The sequence below is a fragment of the Pinus tabuliformis genome, chromosome X, assembly GCF_031772625.1.
Source record: "Pinus tabuliformis cultivar Carrire ecotype Pingquan chromosome X, CPIR1, whole genome shotgun sequence".
Taxonomy (NCBI): domain Eukaryota; kingdom Viridiplantae; phylum Streptophyta; class Pinopsida; order Pinales; family Pinaceae; genus Pinus; species Pinus tabuliformis.
In genome coordinates this window covers 1,316,127,783-1,316,148,042 of record NC_142308.1, presented here as the reverse complement: position 1 = coordinate 1,316,148,042, position 20,260 = coordinate 1,316,127,783, and the positions used below count along the sequence as shown (strand labels likewise).

Sequence of the window (20,260 nt, the reverse complement as noted above, 5' to 3'; positions counted from 1 at the left end):
CATTCCATTATTCCAAGATTCTACCATTCATTCTCTTGGGAGAATGGTGTTCTAAGACAGAGGAGTCATTGGTAGTAGTACATTGATTGAGGGCTCGGGGGTGGCTAGTTGTAGCAAGTGTTTGCGCAATTGAGCCTATGGTTGGGTGGAGAGTCATCCCCAAAACCTTGTTCCGGTAAGCAAACTTAAACTACAGGTAAGTACTACTCATAGTTTGAACTTGATGTTAATTAGTTGATTAATTACATGTTTCTTTTAGGCTGTTATAGAAATGAGAACAAGACAAATAACAATCATTATTCACCCAAATATTCTGAGATGGGGTCACTCAACAAAAGGAACCTTCACCACCAAAGACGCATATGAAATAAATGCGGAACAAGGACAAGATTGTGAATCACTGCTCTGGAAAAAAAAATTGGAAGGGAGAATGGTGGCCTAAGGTTGCCCAGTTTCTATGGCTAGTATGTAAATGGAGGATCCTTACTTTGGACCAAGTACATAAGAAAGAAGTGCATGGACCATCCTTATGATGGATGTGCCAGTAAGATAGAGAGGACATAGAGCATATGATGAATTCATGCCCATTTGTGGATCATAAGTTAGGCCAATTTCAAGGAGTCTTCCGAAGGATGGATAGAGACTACCACAACATAAAGGAACCAATCATGTTATGGCACAACAATATCTTCTCAACTCTAGTCCTGAACAAAGCTTTGAGTTTGGCCTTGGGATTCAAGCTTTGGTCCATATTTAAAGAACAAAATCCCATAATATAAAAAAACAAAACCTCATCCCAGGAACAGGTTTGTGGAGGAATTGTAAGAAACATTAGGGAAACGATTTTAGCAGATCAGTGGAACCCAGAAGACTGGAAAGTTCCTCCATAAGAAGCAAGAATTCTTTGGGGACTTAACTTAACAATGCAAATGGTAGCCCTTAGTGTCTAGAAAATGGATACGATGAATATACCCAATTCATTTCACTACACTTGGTGAAGGATTCATAAAACTGAATTTTAACGAGGCCTCAAAAGGGAACTGGGGAATAGCAGGAGTAGGTGGCATATTCTGAGATACCCAAGCGAACACGTGGCTCATGTATGCAGAATCATGTGGGATTATAAGAAACAATGAGGCCGAATTCGCAGCAGCTGGATAGGGACTACGAGTAGCTGTAGGAATGGGGTATCAAAATGTGGTGGTGGAAGGAGATTCTAGCTTGGTCATAAACACCATGAGGAAACTCAACAATGGCACATAATGGTGAAAATTTAGTCAAAGTTGGAGCACAACTTGCCTCATCTAGGAAATAGGGGAGCTCATACACAAGTTCAAATATATAATGGTCAAACATGTAAGAAGGGAAGGGAGCGAAGAATCAAACTTCTTGGCCAACTGAGTTGCAATCAGCAACATGGCCCATTGGAAAAATTATGGCCACTACAGTCCAATGATGACAACTTAAAGCCCTAGAGGACATCCTATGCCAAGACCATAAAAAAGCTAGGAAACTCAGAATCCAATCGATTATACCCCCGATCGGGGTGCGTGCTTGAGGAAGGAAGGGATTTTAGAAAGGAATGATAGTTATTAGGCGTAATGGTAGGGAACTACCCACCGCTCCCCACACACTCATGTCGATGGCTACGGTGGCCTTTTGCATGCAGACTAAAAGAGAAGATGTGAGAGGTGCTAGGTATGTCGATGACAAATTAGGAGGTGAGTCTTCTAAGGAAGGACAGGTGAATCGATAGGATAATAAAGAGAGGGAAATAGAAGTAACTTGAGACAGGGAGAATTGCATTACTACGAACATTGGTGGGAGGAGGAGCCCAGGAGCAAGTAGGTGGAGCTATCATTGTTAGGATCAGTAGAGAATTTTTGGGTATGTTTCTTGGTCCTTCAAGTCACTTGATCTGAAAAATTTGTTTGTTTATGGATGGGAGGTTTGGGAGATGCCATGGGAGGGAAATTGCGTGGATGGCCAGGGAGAACAACATAGGATGGGGGTGACTGTGGTCTGGCTTGATGGGCTGGTTGTGAGAGCCATGAGCATTGACCGGGTATGTAAATGGGAAGATCCTCCTCTGAGTAGTCAAGAGAATTTGTATTACAATGCAGGTTGTGAGGCTGAAGTAATGCATGATCGATGGCAGAGCGAGTGAAAAAGAAGTGGTGTAGCTCTACTAGGTAGAGGAGAGACATAGCTTTACTCAACAAGGCACCTGGGAAGGCATAAACTCGATGGAAAACTCAAAAAAGGATAGAGGGAAACGGGGAGGCACACCAAAGCAGAAGCAATTTTGCTTGGCTGCATGAGGGGTGGGTCATCTGAATTATTCCAAAGAGGCATGAGGCATGGCACAAAGAGCTAATCCATCTTTATTTTGAACAAGAAGGTGACAAAGTGGAGATGTCTTGACCAGTAAGGGGAAGAGGATGCGATAGAGGTAGGCAGAAGCCGACTCAGGAAAATTACCCAACCACCTCAAAACCAAGACGAGGGGGAAAGCCTGTAGAACACCTCATCAGTGAAGTGGTCACAACCTATAGGGAGGGAACTGATGCTGACATCTGCAAGATGTTGGAAGATTAGGAGGGGGAAATTAAATAATAACGTGAATCCGAGGAGGAGATGGAGAAATGGTGGGTTTTAATTCCAGATCCCAAAAATACTAGAGGAAGAATGACCCATTTAGCTAGACCCTCTATCTATATTGGCTCATGAAGAGCCTTATAGGGAAGGCAATGGAGAAAATTTTAGTGGGGATGGCATTGACCCTCTAGGACATGGATAACTATAAAAAATATTTGCAAACGATCCAATTCTTGTTGCACAAGCAAGACATCCGCCTATATAGAATTCAAAGGCACATCCATTTCATCATCGAGCTAGCTGAGATGCCTAGTGACTCAGCCAAGGACCTGACATTGGTTGAGTCAACCTCAGAAGAACAATAGGAACAAGTAGTTACCTAAGAATTTTTTTTTTCTTTTCAGGTAGAGTTTACTTTTAAATATGCATCCTTATGTTAGATAGACCCATAGAATCTTATCATGAAACCGATACATATATAGCTTTGTTAGAGAAACTGATACTTTACTATTTTTGGGTGGCATATAACGAGCATAGGTGGCCAACAGACTTGGTTTCCCATTGGGGAAGTTGAGGCCACCTATCTCACATATGTGGTGTGAAATTCCTTTTTATAAATATAAAAACAAGGAATTTCCAAGCTTAACCAAAATAAAAAAACAAAACAAAAAACCAAAACAAAACAAAAACATTTTGATTATTAAAATATTTTCCAAAAAGTAATAAAAGTATAACCATACCCCTCTCTATATATCAGAAAATAATTAAAAGCCTTGAAAGATACAGAATATACCAAGAACATAGTAAACCACAACTACAACTGCTTAATTACACAAAGACAAGAAAACCGAGAGTGGATGATCTCCACCTCTAGCTTATCCTTTATATTTATAGAAAAAATGAAGTTAGTTACATCCATTAAATAATTAATTTTCTAGGTGGTGCCACCCCTTCACATTCAAATCGGTGTTGGCCTTTCCAATTTGAGGAGCTGAGGTGATGTGATCAGGTGATGATGATTGTTTGGAGTTTAAAGAGCTATGATGGTGCGGTGGCAATGATGAAAGACAATGTACAACGAAATAATTATTCTTACATTATCCCGCTCAATTATTTCACCAAAAACAAAATAACAAAAGGTTTTCTATTACGTCAAAATGTCATTACATCATACATACTCTTATGTTTTCTGTGTGAGTTTCAAACAATTATTTTCCCAAAGGTTTTGTAAATATGTCTGCAATCGGTCTTCTGATCTGTGAAAATCCATACATATTTTATTATTGCTCACTAATTCTCGAATGAAGTGATACCTTGTATCAATATGTTCACTCTTCTTATGGAAACCATGATTTCTTGATAATGCAATAGCAGATTTGTTGCCACAAAACACCTAAGTTGGTTCTTTCTATCCATGCAACAAATCTTTCAATTTCTTCTCATCCACACAGTTCGACATGTTGTTGTTGTGCCTACAACATACTCTGCTTCAACTGATTATAGAGTCATAATGCATTGCTTCACTGATGCCCATGAAATTCCACCTGAACCAAAATTGAACACATACCCACTTGTGCTCTTCCTATCATCAATATTACTTGCAAAAACATTATTTGAAAATCCACTTAGTTTAAAATATGAATCACATGTATACAAGATACCATAATTCTTCTTCCAACAACATATCTTAAAACCCTTTTTCTAACTAGCCAATGGGTACTCTTTAGAGATTCCATGAATATGGAAATTAAACTTACAGCAAACATTATATCGGGCCTTGTTGCAGAAAAATACATAATGCTTCCAACCAATTTCTTAAACAATGTTGGATCAATATCTAAACCTTGGCCATCGTTATTGAGTTTTATACCAATTGCAATTGGGGTTACAACTGGCTTGCATTTTTCAATCCTGAACCTTTTCAATATATCCTTTTCATAATTAGATTGACAAATGGAAATCCCATCTTCAAATTGAGTTACTTCAATACCAAGAAAATATTCCATTAGGCCTAAGCCAGTAATATCAAATTTTGTTTTCATACTTGTCTTAAAATCATCTATTGAGAGATCCCAAGTGAAAATCAAATCATCCACATATAGGAACCCAATAAAGATTTTACCTTCCTCGTTCAATTTTGTATGAAAAGTTGGCTCACTTGGACTTCTAATTAATCCAGTGTTATTTAGATATTCATCAATTCTACTATACCATACTCGGGGTGCTTGTTTTAATCCATATAATTCTTTCTTTAATTTATAAACTTTATTTTCTTTACCATCAATTTCATATCCAGGAGGTTTTTTCACATGAACCTCTTCTTCTAGAAAACCATTTAAAAACGTATAATTAACATCCATCTGATATATGTTCCATTTATTTTGTTCAACAATAGCTAATACCGTTCTTACTGTGTCAAGTCTGGCTACAGGTGCAAAAGTTTCATTATAATCAATACCAAGTTGTTCACTGAACCCGTGAGCAATAAGCCTTACTTTATGTTTCTCAATTCCACCTTCAGTATTCACATTAGTTTTGTAAATCCATTTAACACTTATAGTATTTTTACCTTCATGCAAATCTACAAGTTCCCAAGTATTTTTTTTTTCTATAGCACCAATTTCTTCGTCCATGGCTTTTATCCAAACTTTTCTTTCACAACTTCATCAAAATTGATTGGATCATATCCAAGTAATTCCAATTTTGAAACTTGATCTATTTCATCATTCTTCTCATACAATTCCTTGAAAATTTTAGTATTTTGACCTTTAATTCTATTCTTTAATGTAGCTATTGTAGGACTATATTCATTACTTACCTTTGGTCTTGTTGTTTGTTGTCTAGCATAACCTAATGGTTTTCCATGTTCTTGATTTCACGGTGTTCCTAATTGTAATAGACTGAATCTGGGTGATTGGCTTGCTAAAGTGCTTGCAGCAGGTGTATATGGAATCGACTGTCCACCTTGTATTTGTTTCTCATATTCATTATGATCTCCATGAGATAATACAAATTACTGTCCAACAGATTTACGTATGCCTCCATCCCAAGCTTCTTCTTCCTTGAACTCAACATCTCTATCGATAATATGTTTCTTGGTGATGGGATTATAAAGTCTATACGATTCAGACTCCTCACTATATCCAATTAAGATACATTTCTCACTTCTATCATCTAATTTATTTCTTAATTTTTTGGGCACATGTGAATAAGGAATGGATCCAAAAATTCTTAAATGAGATATATTACAACTCTTATCACTCGAAGATTCTTGGAGAAATTGATTCTTCACACTCTTAATTGGACTTTTGTTAAGAATATAAACAACACAAGCTATTGCTTCTCCCCAATATTCATTTGGTAGATGTGTTTGTTTAAACATACTTCGAGTCATGTACATAATAGTTCGATTTTGATGTAGGGGCATCCGAACACCTTAGTGGAAAAAAAAATTAGAGAATGAAGACACGTGGACAATCCCATGGATGACCAGGCCAACCTTGAATAGAAATTGTTTAATTAACTAATTTCATTTAAAATTCAGTTAAAACTGAATGTATGCATAAAGAATTTGTTCAGGCATCAAGAAAAAGGAGAGAACATGTGCACGTGGAGGAGAGCCGAGCGTTAGTAGAGGACAAGGACGGGGCAGGGACCGAGGCTTCCCTGAATCATCCCCATCAACTATGGAGGTAGATTTATCAATGTTGTAGCGGCTCTGGATCCGGGGCTTGTCTTTCTAGCAGAATTCGAAGACTACATGAGCTTTCTGTGTTCATTACCGAATGTGAATCCAGAAGCAGTTAAAGAACCAACAACACAGAACCACACAACTTCATTGCAATGGCCTTCTAACCTAAAACTTCCTTCCATTACTGTGTTAAGGCTCATTGAATCTTGCACAGTGAACATGACTATGACAAATGTGAAATCTGTTCCGACATCACTGGAATGTTGAATGGTGATAGGAATTATGACTGAGGAGGGTCGAAACCCTAGGATTATGCACACAAGAGGAGTTCTGGGAAGTTTTCTTAAGAAAGAAGCATCAAGGAGTCTCAAGAGTATTTGACCGCAGAGAAAGTTGTGAGGGAAAAAAACAGATTTAGTAAAACATCCAAATGGAAGTGCAATGGTGATTATTCGGATCCATCGACTGGGTTCCATGAACGTATCAAGGAGAGAAAGTATTCTTATTAAAGTCATGGTAGTCATGAGAGACTGGAACATGATCACCATATGGACTAGGATCAGGGTCGAGATAGGAGCCTTGATGTGCTGGGAAATATGAAAAATAGCATAGCTGTTGTAGGATTGGTTGCAAGTAAACTTTCTTGTGGTTGGAGTAATTGCGATGGGGGCAAGATGTTGAAGAAAGAGTGGCAGCAAGAATCTCCAGCTGAAGAAATAGCAGCAAAGAACCTTGAAAAGAAAGCTCGTGTGTGGATGAGGAACAATGAGAAGTTTCTGAAAGGCTTCATGGGCCCATAACCAACAGGCCTCCAAATGATTTTTATTGGGGAAATGGGATTTTGCTTCACCCCGGAATTTGTCCCCATCAGATTTTTCCTTTCAGTTATTCCATTTTGTTGTGGAGTATAACATGCAGTAACTACCTCTTCATTCCATGCAATTGAAAGAAATCAATGAATCGTGTTATCATATATTCACCACCTCTATTTGATCTCAAAATTTTAATATGATTTCCACTTTGTTTTTAAACCATAGCTTTAAACATTTTAAATATAGAAAATGCTTTAGATTTTTGTTTCATAAGATAAACCCATGTTTTGCAACCCCATTCGGCAATAAAAGTTAGAAAGTAAACATTACCATTTAAAGAAGGTGTTTACATCGGTCCACATAAATTTGTGTGAACAATCTCCAATGGAGATTTCACCCTATACAAAACTCTAGATACAAATTTATGTTTATGATTTTTTGCATGTATACAACTTTCACATGAGCTCATTGGCTGTTGAATACTAGGTAACCCTTTCACCATTTGTTTCTTCTACAACAAATCTAGACCACCAAATAATAAATGAACATATCTTAAATGCCATAACCATGATTCATCGTAAATATTAGTTTTATAAGCACTCAAGGAAGGAGACAATTCATTTCTCATTATAAGCAGAAACATCATATTCTTTGTCATTTCTACTTTTACTATCCTTTATTTTCTTGGATATTGGTCAATGTTAGTGCACACATTATTCTTGAAGAACACTCTATACCTTTTCTCTATGAGTTTTCCAATGCTCAAGAAATTGCATTTTAAGCTAGGTGCATAATACACATCATAAATTGTTCTTCTCTCACCATTTATAGTATAAGCAACAATCATTCCTTTACCTTTAATGCACACCTTATTATCGTTATCCATCTTGACTTCAGACTGAATACTATTGTCTACATTGGAAAGCAAATCTTTGTTTCCCATCATGTGATTGTTGCTACCACTATCTAAGAACAAAATATTATGAGAACATTCTCCGTTCACGTTACAAGTCATAAACATTGTCTTTTGATTATCCTCAGATTCTTCTGACATGTGTGTAGATTTCTTACCAACATATGCCTGCCTCTTCAAACACTTAGTAGCAAAATGGACGTATATTTTTCAATAATAACATTGAAATTTAGACATGTCACACCTTTTATTTCCTTGATGTCACGTTCTATTGTTACTCCCCCTTCAATTAGAAAGACATTGTTGAGATTTCTCTTCATGATCATAATTATCTAGCGACATCTTTGATTAGCTACTATGCCACCTCTTCCTCTATTACTCGATCGTCCTCTCTATCTTCCTCTAATAAATTGGAGTTGAGTTTTGAAGGTAGTCTCCACCATGCTATCATCATATCTAGACATCCCGGATTCATGTGGAATCAACAAACTAGTCAACCCTTCCATTCTCGTTTGACTTGTGTCCTTGAACTCTTCTATGGATACAAAAACCTATTCAAATTTCTTTGACAAACTTTGAAGAAATTTCTTGATCACTCTCTTGTTCGAGAGGTATTCTACATACTGTCTTAATCGATTAACAACACTCATTACTTGAGTCATAAAAACATCCACGATTTCATTTTCTTTCATTTTCAGATTCTCGAAATCTCTTCTCAAATTCTCCAACTTTACATTCTTCAATTTTTATACACCCTGATAACATGATTAAAGGGTGCCCCATGCCTTCCTCCAAGATTCTTTACTTGAAACTTTTGAAATAATCACATCATGTAAACATTGTTGAATAAGGCCAAGAACTTTATTGTCCTTCTTTTTGCTCTCTCTCAACAACGTTCGTTCAATATTTGTAAGAGCCATATTTATTTCCTGATTAGGAAGCTCTCAAAACCCATGAGTAAAAAATCCATAAAAATCATGAGAATGCAACAATGTTCTCATTCGAATAAACCAGGAATCATAGTTTCTCTCATTTAAAATATGAACAAATGACTGAGTAATATTGGTAGTTGTCACCGTCTCTAACAAAAGACTCAATTCTTAAGATATAATGTAAGATTACTTTCACAATATGGCTATAGATGGAAATTTAGATTTATTCGCTAGCAATGATAAGTGAATCTAAAATACTACGGAATAATTGCACAAAAGAAAAAAAATGGCAGCCACTGTTAGGGCTAATGTTCCATCTTTTTCTCATAAATCAAAACACAGAAATGTGAAATGTCTGTCCTAAATAATTTCTAGACAACCTTGAGAAGAATGGGGCGTCACTTCTTATTTCATTCCAATGACTATATAAAAATGCTAAATTCAACCCCTTGTAATGCACAGACTCAGAGGATATTTATTTAATAAAACTGTGCTTTTTCTTTTTCTTTTTTATTATCATAAAAAAAATACTTGCATAATTTCACAGAAGGTCCAATTTGATAGAGTTGTACTCTAATTACCAACATAGAATTTCCTCATAACATTGTTGCCAACAAATTACTTTCAAAAGCTCGACTATAAATCTTGCAGTGTCAGAAAAATCTCACAGAAATCTACACACAGTTCGGTGATGGTTGAGCGCTACTCGAAGTACTTGAAGGTGCGCTCACCTCATTGTCATCAATGACAGGGCTTTGGCAAAATGGCATTTGTTCGGTCCACTATGTATGAAGTACTCAAGTTGGAACCACCTTGCTTGGCAGTACACGTGAGCCAAAGAGGATTTCATGGTCGAATCCCACAACAGTCTCTATGCGTTGAAGAAGGATGATATTTAGAATCCTCCAACTGTAAAATAATGGCCAACAGCATGAAATAAAATCTTCTCTAGGATTGCTAAAATACTTCAGGATACATACAGTTCTAATTTTTATAGCGATAATAGTTACAATAACCTGTATACTTATATCTTCAACAAAGGATATACCGATAATTTTGATCAGTTCTCAACAGATACCAAAGACCGACTCACAAATACTACCAATAAAGCTACGTAGAGTCCCAAACTCTTTGATATATATTAGCTCGACGACTTTGTCAACAATGGCATCAACGATTGAAGAGACGACAAAGGGGAAAATGAAACTTTTTCGATTTCTTGAAGGAATAGTCACAGAGCAATGGATTTATGGTGCCCTTCCACAATCTTATTGCTCATCACTCAATATTTCATGGTGGAAATGATAGCTTTTATCCTAGTTCTGATACCAGATGAAAGATACAAAACATACCAAGAACACAGTAAACCGTAGCTACAATTGTTTAATTACAGACAAACAAGAAAGCCAAGAGTGGATGATCTCCCCCTCTGGCTGATGCTTTCTATTTATCTAAAAAATGAAGTCAGTTACATCAAGTAAACAATCAATTTTCTAGGTAGTGTTGCCCCTTCACATTCAAATTGGTTTTGGCCTTTCCACTCCGAGCAGCAGAGGTGGTGTGATGAGGCTGTGGTGACTGTTTCGAGTTTGAAGAGCTATGGCAGTGTGCGGTGAGGCGGTGATGGTGGAAGATGGCATGCAACGAAATAGTTATTCTTACAAGTCTAATAATTTTCATATTCTTTTAATTTGTGAGCTTAGCTATCATTTATTATAATTGAGAAGTTATATACATTTGAATCTATGATAACTGGATTTATGTGGAATCAAATTTGTAAATTTTATATTTAAATGCAAAAAAGGGGAAAGATTTACCTCTGAATCCATAGTTTTACGAACGTGTTATGGAGTGGGTGGTCGATATAATTTCATTTTGAGTATGCAATGCAGGGTAGGATGAGCAGTTCCATACACAAATACTCAATATTTTAATTGGGATGGTGTTCATTTGATGGACGAAGCTGACAAAAACATAGCCAGATTATTTCTGGATGGGAGCTTCACAACTCCCTCACTCCACCTAGCTCTAAACACCACCCTCCACTAAGAAATAAACTGTAAACTCTATGTAAAGATTTTCCTTTATACCAATGATATAAGATACACCATTTTTGAACAAGGATTTCAGCATCTTACTATTATGTTTGTTTCATACGTTTTTGAGGATAAGGGAACCTAGATGAAGTACATAGTACATGATTACATGGTGGTAAGTATTTGATCACCGGATAATTTAATGTTAGAAATTTCGCATACTTCTAAGGTAATATCATTTCGTTTACATTAGAATTTTGGCTGAAATATCATGAAAGGATATAATGTTTATATATATATACAATTCAGTTTGACTAAGTTGATATAGCTGAGTGTTGTATAACACTCATTCATTTATTTTTATTAAATTGACTAGAACTCGCAACTAATTGAAATTTAAACAGAGTTCATATTCAAATCACCACTATATACCTTATAAGCTATTCCTAAGCTTAGAACGTGAATCTAATGGGAATGACATCAGTAGAATCATGATAAATTCTTAAGCTAATGGGTGTTGGAATTTAATTCCAACTGCAACATAAACAGCCGGATAGATATTTGATTTGTTGTAGATATTCCAGACTGTTGGATGTCTCAAAGTCGTGCTTGATATTTTTCACATTAATATGCATTAAATTTTCAGCATTAAATTCCCCTACAAAATCCGACTTCATTTCTTCAAAAGGCATCACCACTTGCTGCATTCAATACGCAGATAAGCTTTAGAAGATATTTTTATTATCTTATTGTTTAAAGCCAAATATGTCTTAACATATAAATGTAATGAACAACAGTTCTGTTTTAGGTTAGAAGAATGATAGAGAGTTTTTCTTGTAACGCACAACAGTGCTAAAACTGTAATTTTCAGATAGTGAAAAATCGGTTTGTGGAACTGAAGCGTTCCTGCTGTAATCCCTCTGTGAAGAGGAAGATGCTCTTCAGCATAATCTTTTGTGAAAATCCCTCTATGTGAGGAAGACGAATTTGTATCAGTTGATTTACTGTTTATAAATATAAGCTTTTTTTTGCGTTGTTGTTAAACCGTTGCACGTTGCTGTTACACCGTAAGCAGAAAATAGTTGCACGTTGTTGTTACACTGTAAGCAGAAATAGTCTTGATGTCAAAATAGAGTGTTGAAGATACACGAGTTTCAGTATTGCTGAAACACTGTTGTTGATACACTACAAACAACAACTGACGAAATTGCGTTGCTGAAACACCGTATTCCGCAAACGATTTTTATTTCCGTTGTGTTAAAACAGAGTATTTTTCTGTTTTTCAATTTTGTTTAGAATTATAAGAAATTCCAACATGGTATCGGAGCTGGTTTAGGCACTCAGTGAGTAAAAAACAGAGTTTGCTTTTTCACTGTAGGCGCTGTAAGAAGCTTATTGAATAGATTTTCTCCAGCAGAGAAAGTTTTTCCTTGTTTTTATTTATACAGTCAGTATCTCTTCTTTATTTATACAGGTTAAGATGGTAGATGCTGGAACTAGTTTGACAAATTCCGAACTGCCACAATTTAATGGGAAAAATAACAGTTATTGGTCGATAACAATGAAAGCATTGTTTGCTTCTCAAGGAATATGGGAGCTGGTTGAAACTGGCTATGTTGAACCTGCAGATGCAACATTGTTGGCTGCTTTGACAGTAGCAAAAAGAGACCAGTTGAAGAGAGATACGAAGAAGGATGCCAAAGCTCTCTTTTTTCTCTTCCAATCAGTACATGAAAGTATTTTTCCATGGATTGCAACATCAACAAAATCCAAGGAGGCATGGGATATTCTCAAAACTGCCTATCAAGGCATGGAGAAAGTGAAGACTGCAAAGTTGTAGATGTTGAGGAGAGACTTTGAAACACTCAGCATGAAGGAATCTGATACAATAGATTCATTCTTCACTTAGGTTATTGGGTTGATAACCTAAATAAGATCTCATGGTGAGATTCTTGAAGAAACAAGGATTGTAGAGAAGATCTCGAGAATTTTACCCTCAAGGTTTGAATCTATTGTGGTAGCAGTAGAAGAAACAAAGGATCTCTCACAGTTCACAGTAGATGAACTGAGTGATTCTCTTATGTCTCATGAACACAGACTGAGTAGAGGAACAGATTCCTCCTTTGAGCAAGCATTCAAGACTCAGATTTGTTTTGGCCAAGGAAAAGGTCAAGGCATAGCAAATAACAGAGGTCGTGGAAGAAGCCAAAACAAAGGCAAAAATAATCCTGCAAGCACAAGCAGAAGGAGCTGCAATCAGAACCAGGGTGAAGGTTCAAGCAAACAACAAGCTCATGGACAAAGGTATGACAAATCCAAAGTCTGATGTCATTATTGTAAGAAATATGGGCACTACGCCAATGAATGTAGGAAAAAACAAAATGACATGAATAGTAGGTAGAATGCTAATTTTGCAAATGAAGAAGATAAGAATCCAAAGATTGTGCTGTTAGCATGTAACATTGCACAAGACAAACAAGAAGATTTTGGTTCTTAGACTCAGGTTGTAGTAATGACATGACTGGAAATATTGCAATGTTTGCCAATCTGGATGAAATTGTGAAATCTGAGGTAACAACAAGAACTGATACTCAGATATCTGTCAAGGGTAAGGGCAGAGTCAGTATCTAAGCAAGAAATGGAGAACAGATGATTGTGCCAGAGGTATACTATGTACCTGGTCTGAAATGTAATCATTTGAGCATTGGATAACTCACTAACAAAGGTTACAATGTGTTCTTCAAAGATGATATGTGTACAATCAGAGACATACCTCCAAGTAAGAATATCATTACACATGTGCAGATGACCAGCAATAGAATGTTTCCTCTCAAACTCAGGGCAGATTTGAAGGAAGGAAGAACTATTGCAGCTGTAACACAAGAAGTCTTTCAGGAACAAGTGAAAGATGAGAATTGGTTGTGGCACTTGAGATTTGGACATCTCAATTTTGGAGGCTTGAATCTGTTGCACAAAAAAGAAATGGTAAAGGGATTGCAATTGATCAAGAAACCAGACAGCCTTTGTGAAGGTTGCATCTTGGGCAAGCAACACAAAGAAAGCTTTCCAGCAAGAAAGAGTATAAGGGCAAAAGCACCCTTGGAAATTGTTCACTCTGATGTGTGTGGACCGATGCAAATACTATCATTTGCTGGAAATAAATATGTTTTAACTTTCATTGATGATTACACTAGAAAGACATGGGTGTATATGTTGAAACAAAAGAGTGAAGTGTTTGAGAAATTCCACCACTTCAAAACTCTTGTTGAGAAGCAGTGTGGGCATTATATCAAAGTGCTCAGAACAGATAGAGGAGGAGAGTACATCTCCAAAAACTTTCTGCGTTTTTGCAGAGAAAATGGCATACAAAAGCAGTTCACCACGAGGTATACACTTTAGCAAAACGGTGTTGCCGAAAGGAAGAATAGGACCATTCTTGACATGGTCAGAAGTATGCTAAAGGCAAAACACTTGCCGCATGAGTATTGGGCAGAAGTTGTCATTTGCGCAGTTTACATCTTGAATAGATGCCCAACTAAAGCTGTCATAAACAAAATACAAGAAGAAGCATGGGGTGGTCAAAAGAAAACTGTCACTCACATGAGAGTATTTGGTTGTGTAGCATATGCACATGTACCGGATCAGCTAAGGAAGAAGCTTGACAATAAGGGGCAGAAGTGTGTCTTTATTGGCTATTGTGATGAGTCAAAAGCATACAAACTCTATAATCCATCCACAAAGAAATTAATAGTAAGCAAAGATGCGCAGTTCATTGAAGATGAAGCTTGGGATGGAAGCTTAGAGAAGATAGTGAATGTGAAGACAATTGTGTCTCACGAAGAAGAAGTGGAAGGGACAGTAGCAAATAATCCGTCCTTGGTGGCTCCTCCTCCACCATAGCAAGTACAACAAGCCACACCACAAGCTGGAATTCGAACAGCCTTGATAAGTCAAGGAAGTGCTTCTCCAAGCACATGACAGGGATCAGAAATACCCTCAAGTTTGGATGGAACTCCAAAACACACCAAGAAGACCAAGATTCAGAAACCTGAATGAGATTTATGAACAAGGAGAGGTAAGTAACAATACCGGTCTGAATTCATTATTCGCTTTGTATTGTCATGTTGATGACCTAGTTCATTTTGAAGACGCTGTAAATGAAGATAAATGGATTGAAGCAATGAATGAAGAAATTGGTGCAATTGAGAAGAGTAAAACATGGGAGTTAGTGGACCTCCCTGAAGGCAAAGATGCCATTGGAGTTAAGTGGGTCTATAAGACCAAAAGCAATGCTGAAGGCAAGATTGACAGGCACAAAGCAAGACTTGTTGTGAAATGCTACAAGCAGCAACAAGGCAAAGACTATGATGAAACCTTTGCACTAGTAGCAAGGATGGAAACAGTCAGAACAGTGTTGTCTATTGCAGCACAACACAAATGGAAGATTTATCAAATGGATGTTAAATCTGCATTCCTGAATGGAGTGTTGAAAGAAGAGGTCTATGTTGAACAACCTCCAGGTTATGAAGTTTAGGCCAAGAGCATAAGGTCTACAAACCGAAGAAGGCTCTTTATGGGTTGAAGCAAGCTCCAAGAGCATGGTACAACAGAATAGATGCTTATCTAATTGAGAATGGGTTTGATAAGTGTGATGGTGAACCCACACTCTACATAAAGGAGAATGACGGTAAGATTCTTATTGTTGTTTTATATGTAGATGATTTGATTTTTACCAGCAATGATGCTTCTTTCATTGATGATTTTAAAGCAGTCATGAAAAGTGAATTTGAAATGACTGACTTGGGCTTCTTAAGATATTTTCTTGGAATTGAAGTAGACCAAAGTGAAAATGGTGTTTTCTTTTCTCAAGTTAAATATGTAGAAGCAGTGTTGAAGAGATTTAACATGCAGAACAGCAAGGCAGCTGTGACTCCAACTATAATGGGATTGAAATTGGCCAAAGAAGACAACAACAAGGATTTTGATCCAAAACTGTACAATAGCATAGTTGGCACCCTTATGTACTTGACTGCAATTAGGCCGGAAAATATGCACGCTGTGAGTTTAATCTCTAGATTTATGGAAAGACCGAAAGAGACTCATTGGCAGGCAGCCAAGAGGATTCTAAGGTATGTAAATGTGACAAACGGGTTTGGTATTTTATACTCATTTTCTGAAAGTTTCATGTTGACAGGTTACACTGACAATGATTGGGCTGGAAGTGTTGATGATAGGAAAAGCACATCGGGTTATGTGTTTCATATGAGATCGGGAGCCATCTCATGGGCTTCCAAGAAGCAACCAGTTGTGTCTTTGTCAACAACAGAGGTAGAGTATGTGGCAGCAACAGCAGCAGCATGCCAAGCAGTGTGGCTGAGAAGAGTTCTCAGAGATTTGTGTCATGAACAAGAAAAGGGCACAACCATTTACTGTGACAATAGCTCAACAATAGCATTGTCTAAAAACTCTGTTTTTCATAAAAAGACAAAGCACATAGACACCAAATTTCACTTCATACGTGAATTGGTTAACAATGGTGAGATTGTTTTGTAGCACTGCAGAACAGAGGATCAGTTCACTGACATCTTGACAAAACCATTGGGAAAGAAAAGTTTTGATCATTTCAAGAAATGCCTGGGTATGCACGAAAAACCCAGCAGTTGAAATTAAGGGGGAGTGTTGGAATTTAATTCCAACTGCAACATAAACAGCTAGACGGAAATCTGATTTGCTGTAGATATTCCAGACTGTTGGATGCCTCAAAGTCGTGCTTGATATTGTGCACATTAATATGCATTAAATTTTCAGCATTAAATTCCCTTGCAACAGCTGACTTCATTTCTTCAAAAGGCATCACCGCTTGCTGCATTCAATACGCAGATAAGCTTTAGAAGATATTTTGATTATCTTATTGTTTAAAGCCAAATATGTTTTAACATATAAATGTAATGAACATCAGTTTTGTTTTAGGTTAGAAGAATGATAGAGAGTTTTTCTTGTAACGCACAGCAATGCTGAAACTGTAATTTTTAGATAGTGAAAAATTGGTTTGTGGAACTGAAGCGTTCCTGCTGTAATCCCTCTGTCAAGAGGAAGATGCTCTTCAGCATAATCTTTTGTGAAAATCCCTCTATGTGAGGAAGACAAATTTGTATCAGTTGGTTCACTGTTTATAAATAGAAGCTTTTTTTTGCGTTGCTGTTATACCGTTGCACGTTGTTGTTACACCATAAGAAGAAAATAATTTTGACGTCGAAACAGTGTGTTGCTGATACACGAGTTTCAGCATAGCTGAAACACCGTTGCTGATACACTGCAAACAACAACTGACAAAACTGCATTGCTGAAACACCGTATTCCGCAAATGATTTTTATTTCAGCTGTGTTACAAGATAGTATTGTTCTATTTTTCAGTTCTGTTTAGAATTATCAGAAATTCGAACAATGGGAAAGACACACAACCGGCGTTTCGATTATAATTTGGATGGGTTGTAAATTGATGCTGTTTTAGATCGTTTAGATGGTTTGCCGATATGATTATATGTTAATTTGCGTTGGATTTTCCCTTTCCCATAAGTAGTAATTTGGTGTTTTAGCAGACGTGTTGAATTGCTCTCCTCTTAGTAATTAGCTGGCCAGTGAAATTTAACTTGTTTCTCTACCGTATTATTGTTGCCTTCCGGTTTGAAGAACAGTTTCATGACCAGTCAGCCACAAATGTACTTGAGTATTACTTCAACTAAAGTGGGTGCCTCATTACTTCGGCAGGCCTCCTGTTTTTACAAAGAATATAAGGTTGACGCGTCATCCTTGCCACTAGCAAATGGCAGTTCCTATTTCCAACCCTATTGTATTATAAATGCTCCCTTACATCACTGTCATTCCGTGGGCATAGACTGTACTACAAGCACGCTGACACACCTGAATATTTCTGAACAAACGCTTTCCGGTAAAACCTTACCATGGATAACCGCCATGTACAATACATAAAACTATACCATGCTATGCTATGCATCTGGACGCGCATCTGAGATGTGACAAGCTGAGCATGCATGTTATGCATGTTACTCCATGTTAACCGAACAATTCAAATTCAAATTTGAACTGGTGAACCCGCCCCGCCTAAGTTCGAAATTTGAACTGGTGAACCCGCCCCGCCCAAATTCAAAATTTGAACATCGATAATTGCTATACCTCGCATTTCAGCGTGTCTGGCATCATAGTTCAGGGTGGGCACGAGACATACATCCGGAATTCCTTCCTAGGGCAGCGCATTACAGGCAGGCAACCTCTGCGTCACTGTGGAGGTAGTTACGAATAATTCCGCTCTCTCTCAGCAATTTCACATCGTTTGCTCTGTCGATCATACCGTTCATGAAATCGATATATCGCTTGAAAACAAGAGCACCAGACGCAGCGGAAGCTTCGAATGCCACCAGATTTCTGAGGATTACCTCTGTGTTGGTGTCCAACTTTACTTTGGGGAGGTAAAGCGTTGCAGTTTTCTCATCAAATTTGATTGTGGTGAGGTCACCATCAGTAGGAGAGAATTTCACTCCTGCAAAATATAAATCGGCCACAGAAGGAATATTCAGTTCGTGTCGAGAGGGCGGTATGATCTTAACAGATGATTCTTCCCCACTTCCCATTGCATCTTTATTGAGTCTCTTAAACGAACTCAGAAAAACTTGCAACGGCAACTTCATCGCAAATTGCGCAGGCCTCCAGTTAAGCAATCGCCGAAGCAATTCCGTGAGAAATCGAAAGGGGCCAACTTTAATAGAGGAGACAGTGTCCCAGAGCGAACTGAAGGCTTCTGTAACGGTTGAATTATCCTCTGAATCAGTCGAATCATCTGTAACGGTTGAATTATCCGCTGAATCAGGCGAATCATTTTCTTCCTCAATTAGAATTGGAGTAACGGTTGACATGTCCGCTGGATAAGGAGCATCCTTTTCTTCCTCAAATCGAATTGGAATTTCAATGTTGGAAAGAGGGACAATACAGTAGTACAGCGCCTCCAGCATGTGCCGTCTTTCCTTTATACGGAGATTTGAACTATCAGGCAACTTGAAACTGAAAGGCGATATTTCTTCGAAAACCAGACGTAGCAGGCTGGATAACCTCTCCTCTGCCTTAGCTTTACAACCCAACTTCAAGTCCAGAAGCTTTCTCAGTAGACAAAGCGGCAATTGATTTTCGAGCTTCATCAAATCTTTGAAAATGGAATTGTAGAGGGCACTGGTGCCAGTCTCGCGTCCCAGGGGCTCGACTTCCCAGTGAGAGCTTTGGTCAGCGTGTCTCACATAAAACTGCAAACATTCAAGAAGGAAGACGGCGTCCAGAGCCATGATCCACGCCAAGGTCTCTTCCTTGTAGTCCACGACCATGTGATAGCAGCTCCGGATTTGCCAGTCGTATTTTTTAAATTCTTCCACAACGACAGACCGAAACTTTGCTGGTCTTTTCATTTTTTTCTCAAATCTGTAAGCAGAGCGGAATTCCTTCAGAGGGCAGAGCGGAATTATTCGTAACTACCCATTTGAAGTTAGCATCTAGTTTTGTTTTTTCTTCTTTTTAAAATGGTTTTGATCCTGAGCGTGAGAGATAATGATTTTGAAAAGTTATTCCATTTATAAATTAGGAGTAATATTTACAATGAGATTTATATATAAATTAAATTTGAGTAGGAATTAGTTGTAGATAAAGACGTCCTCGTTGCCTAGAGCAAGCGATCGCAAACACTGTTTAGAGCCAATTCCCATTGCCTTTGTGGAGGCTTTGGAAAATAACGTCTAACACACAAATCACAATGCAGATCAAGTCAGTAATTATTTATATTATTTTGGTCTTCCAAGGGATAACAGTGCAATTTTTTTTATATTATTTTGGTCTTCCAAGGGATAACAGTGCAAATTTTTTTATGTATTTTCTGATTCTTTGGTTTCACGTTTGAAATAAGAGCCAACAATTTTAATTTCCAAAAAGCTTTCATTTTTAATTTTGAATTCACCTTCAATTTCATTTCATTTTAAAATTTAAAGCTTTCAGATGGTTTCACGTTTGGAATGAATAATGGATGGAGAATTGAATTTCTGAAAGCTTTCAATCTTAATTGACAAGGGAGAATGTTTAGAAGATTTGTAATTTGAAGTGAGCATCTTCTAACCTCACGGAAAAGAGTGGACACATCTCGTTTCATTCTTCTACGTCATTTTAATCCGTGGCGTGAGGAAGATCGTTCAGTATAGAAATTAGGGTCCAGTTAATGTATACAA

The 20,260-nt window shown here is 37.4% G+C and overlaps 1 protein-coding gene across 1 annotated transcript; it reads right to left on the bottom strand.

The window, feature by feature from the left end:
• Nucleotides 1-18,256: 18,256 nt before the first annotated feature.
• Nucleotides 18,257-19,453, bottom strand: LOC149144934 (putative UPF0481 protein At3g02645). Its single transcript, XM_089452311.1, has one exon. The coding sequence runs from the start codon at nt 19,451-19,453 to the stop codon at nt 18,257-18,259; it is 1,197 nt and encodes a 398-aa protein (XP_089308437.1).
• Between the last annotated feature and the right edge of the window lie 807 nt (nt 19,454-20,260).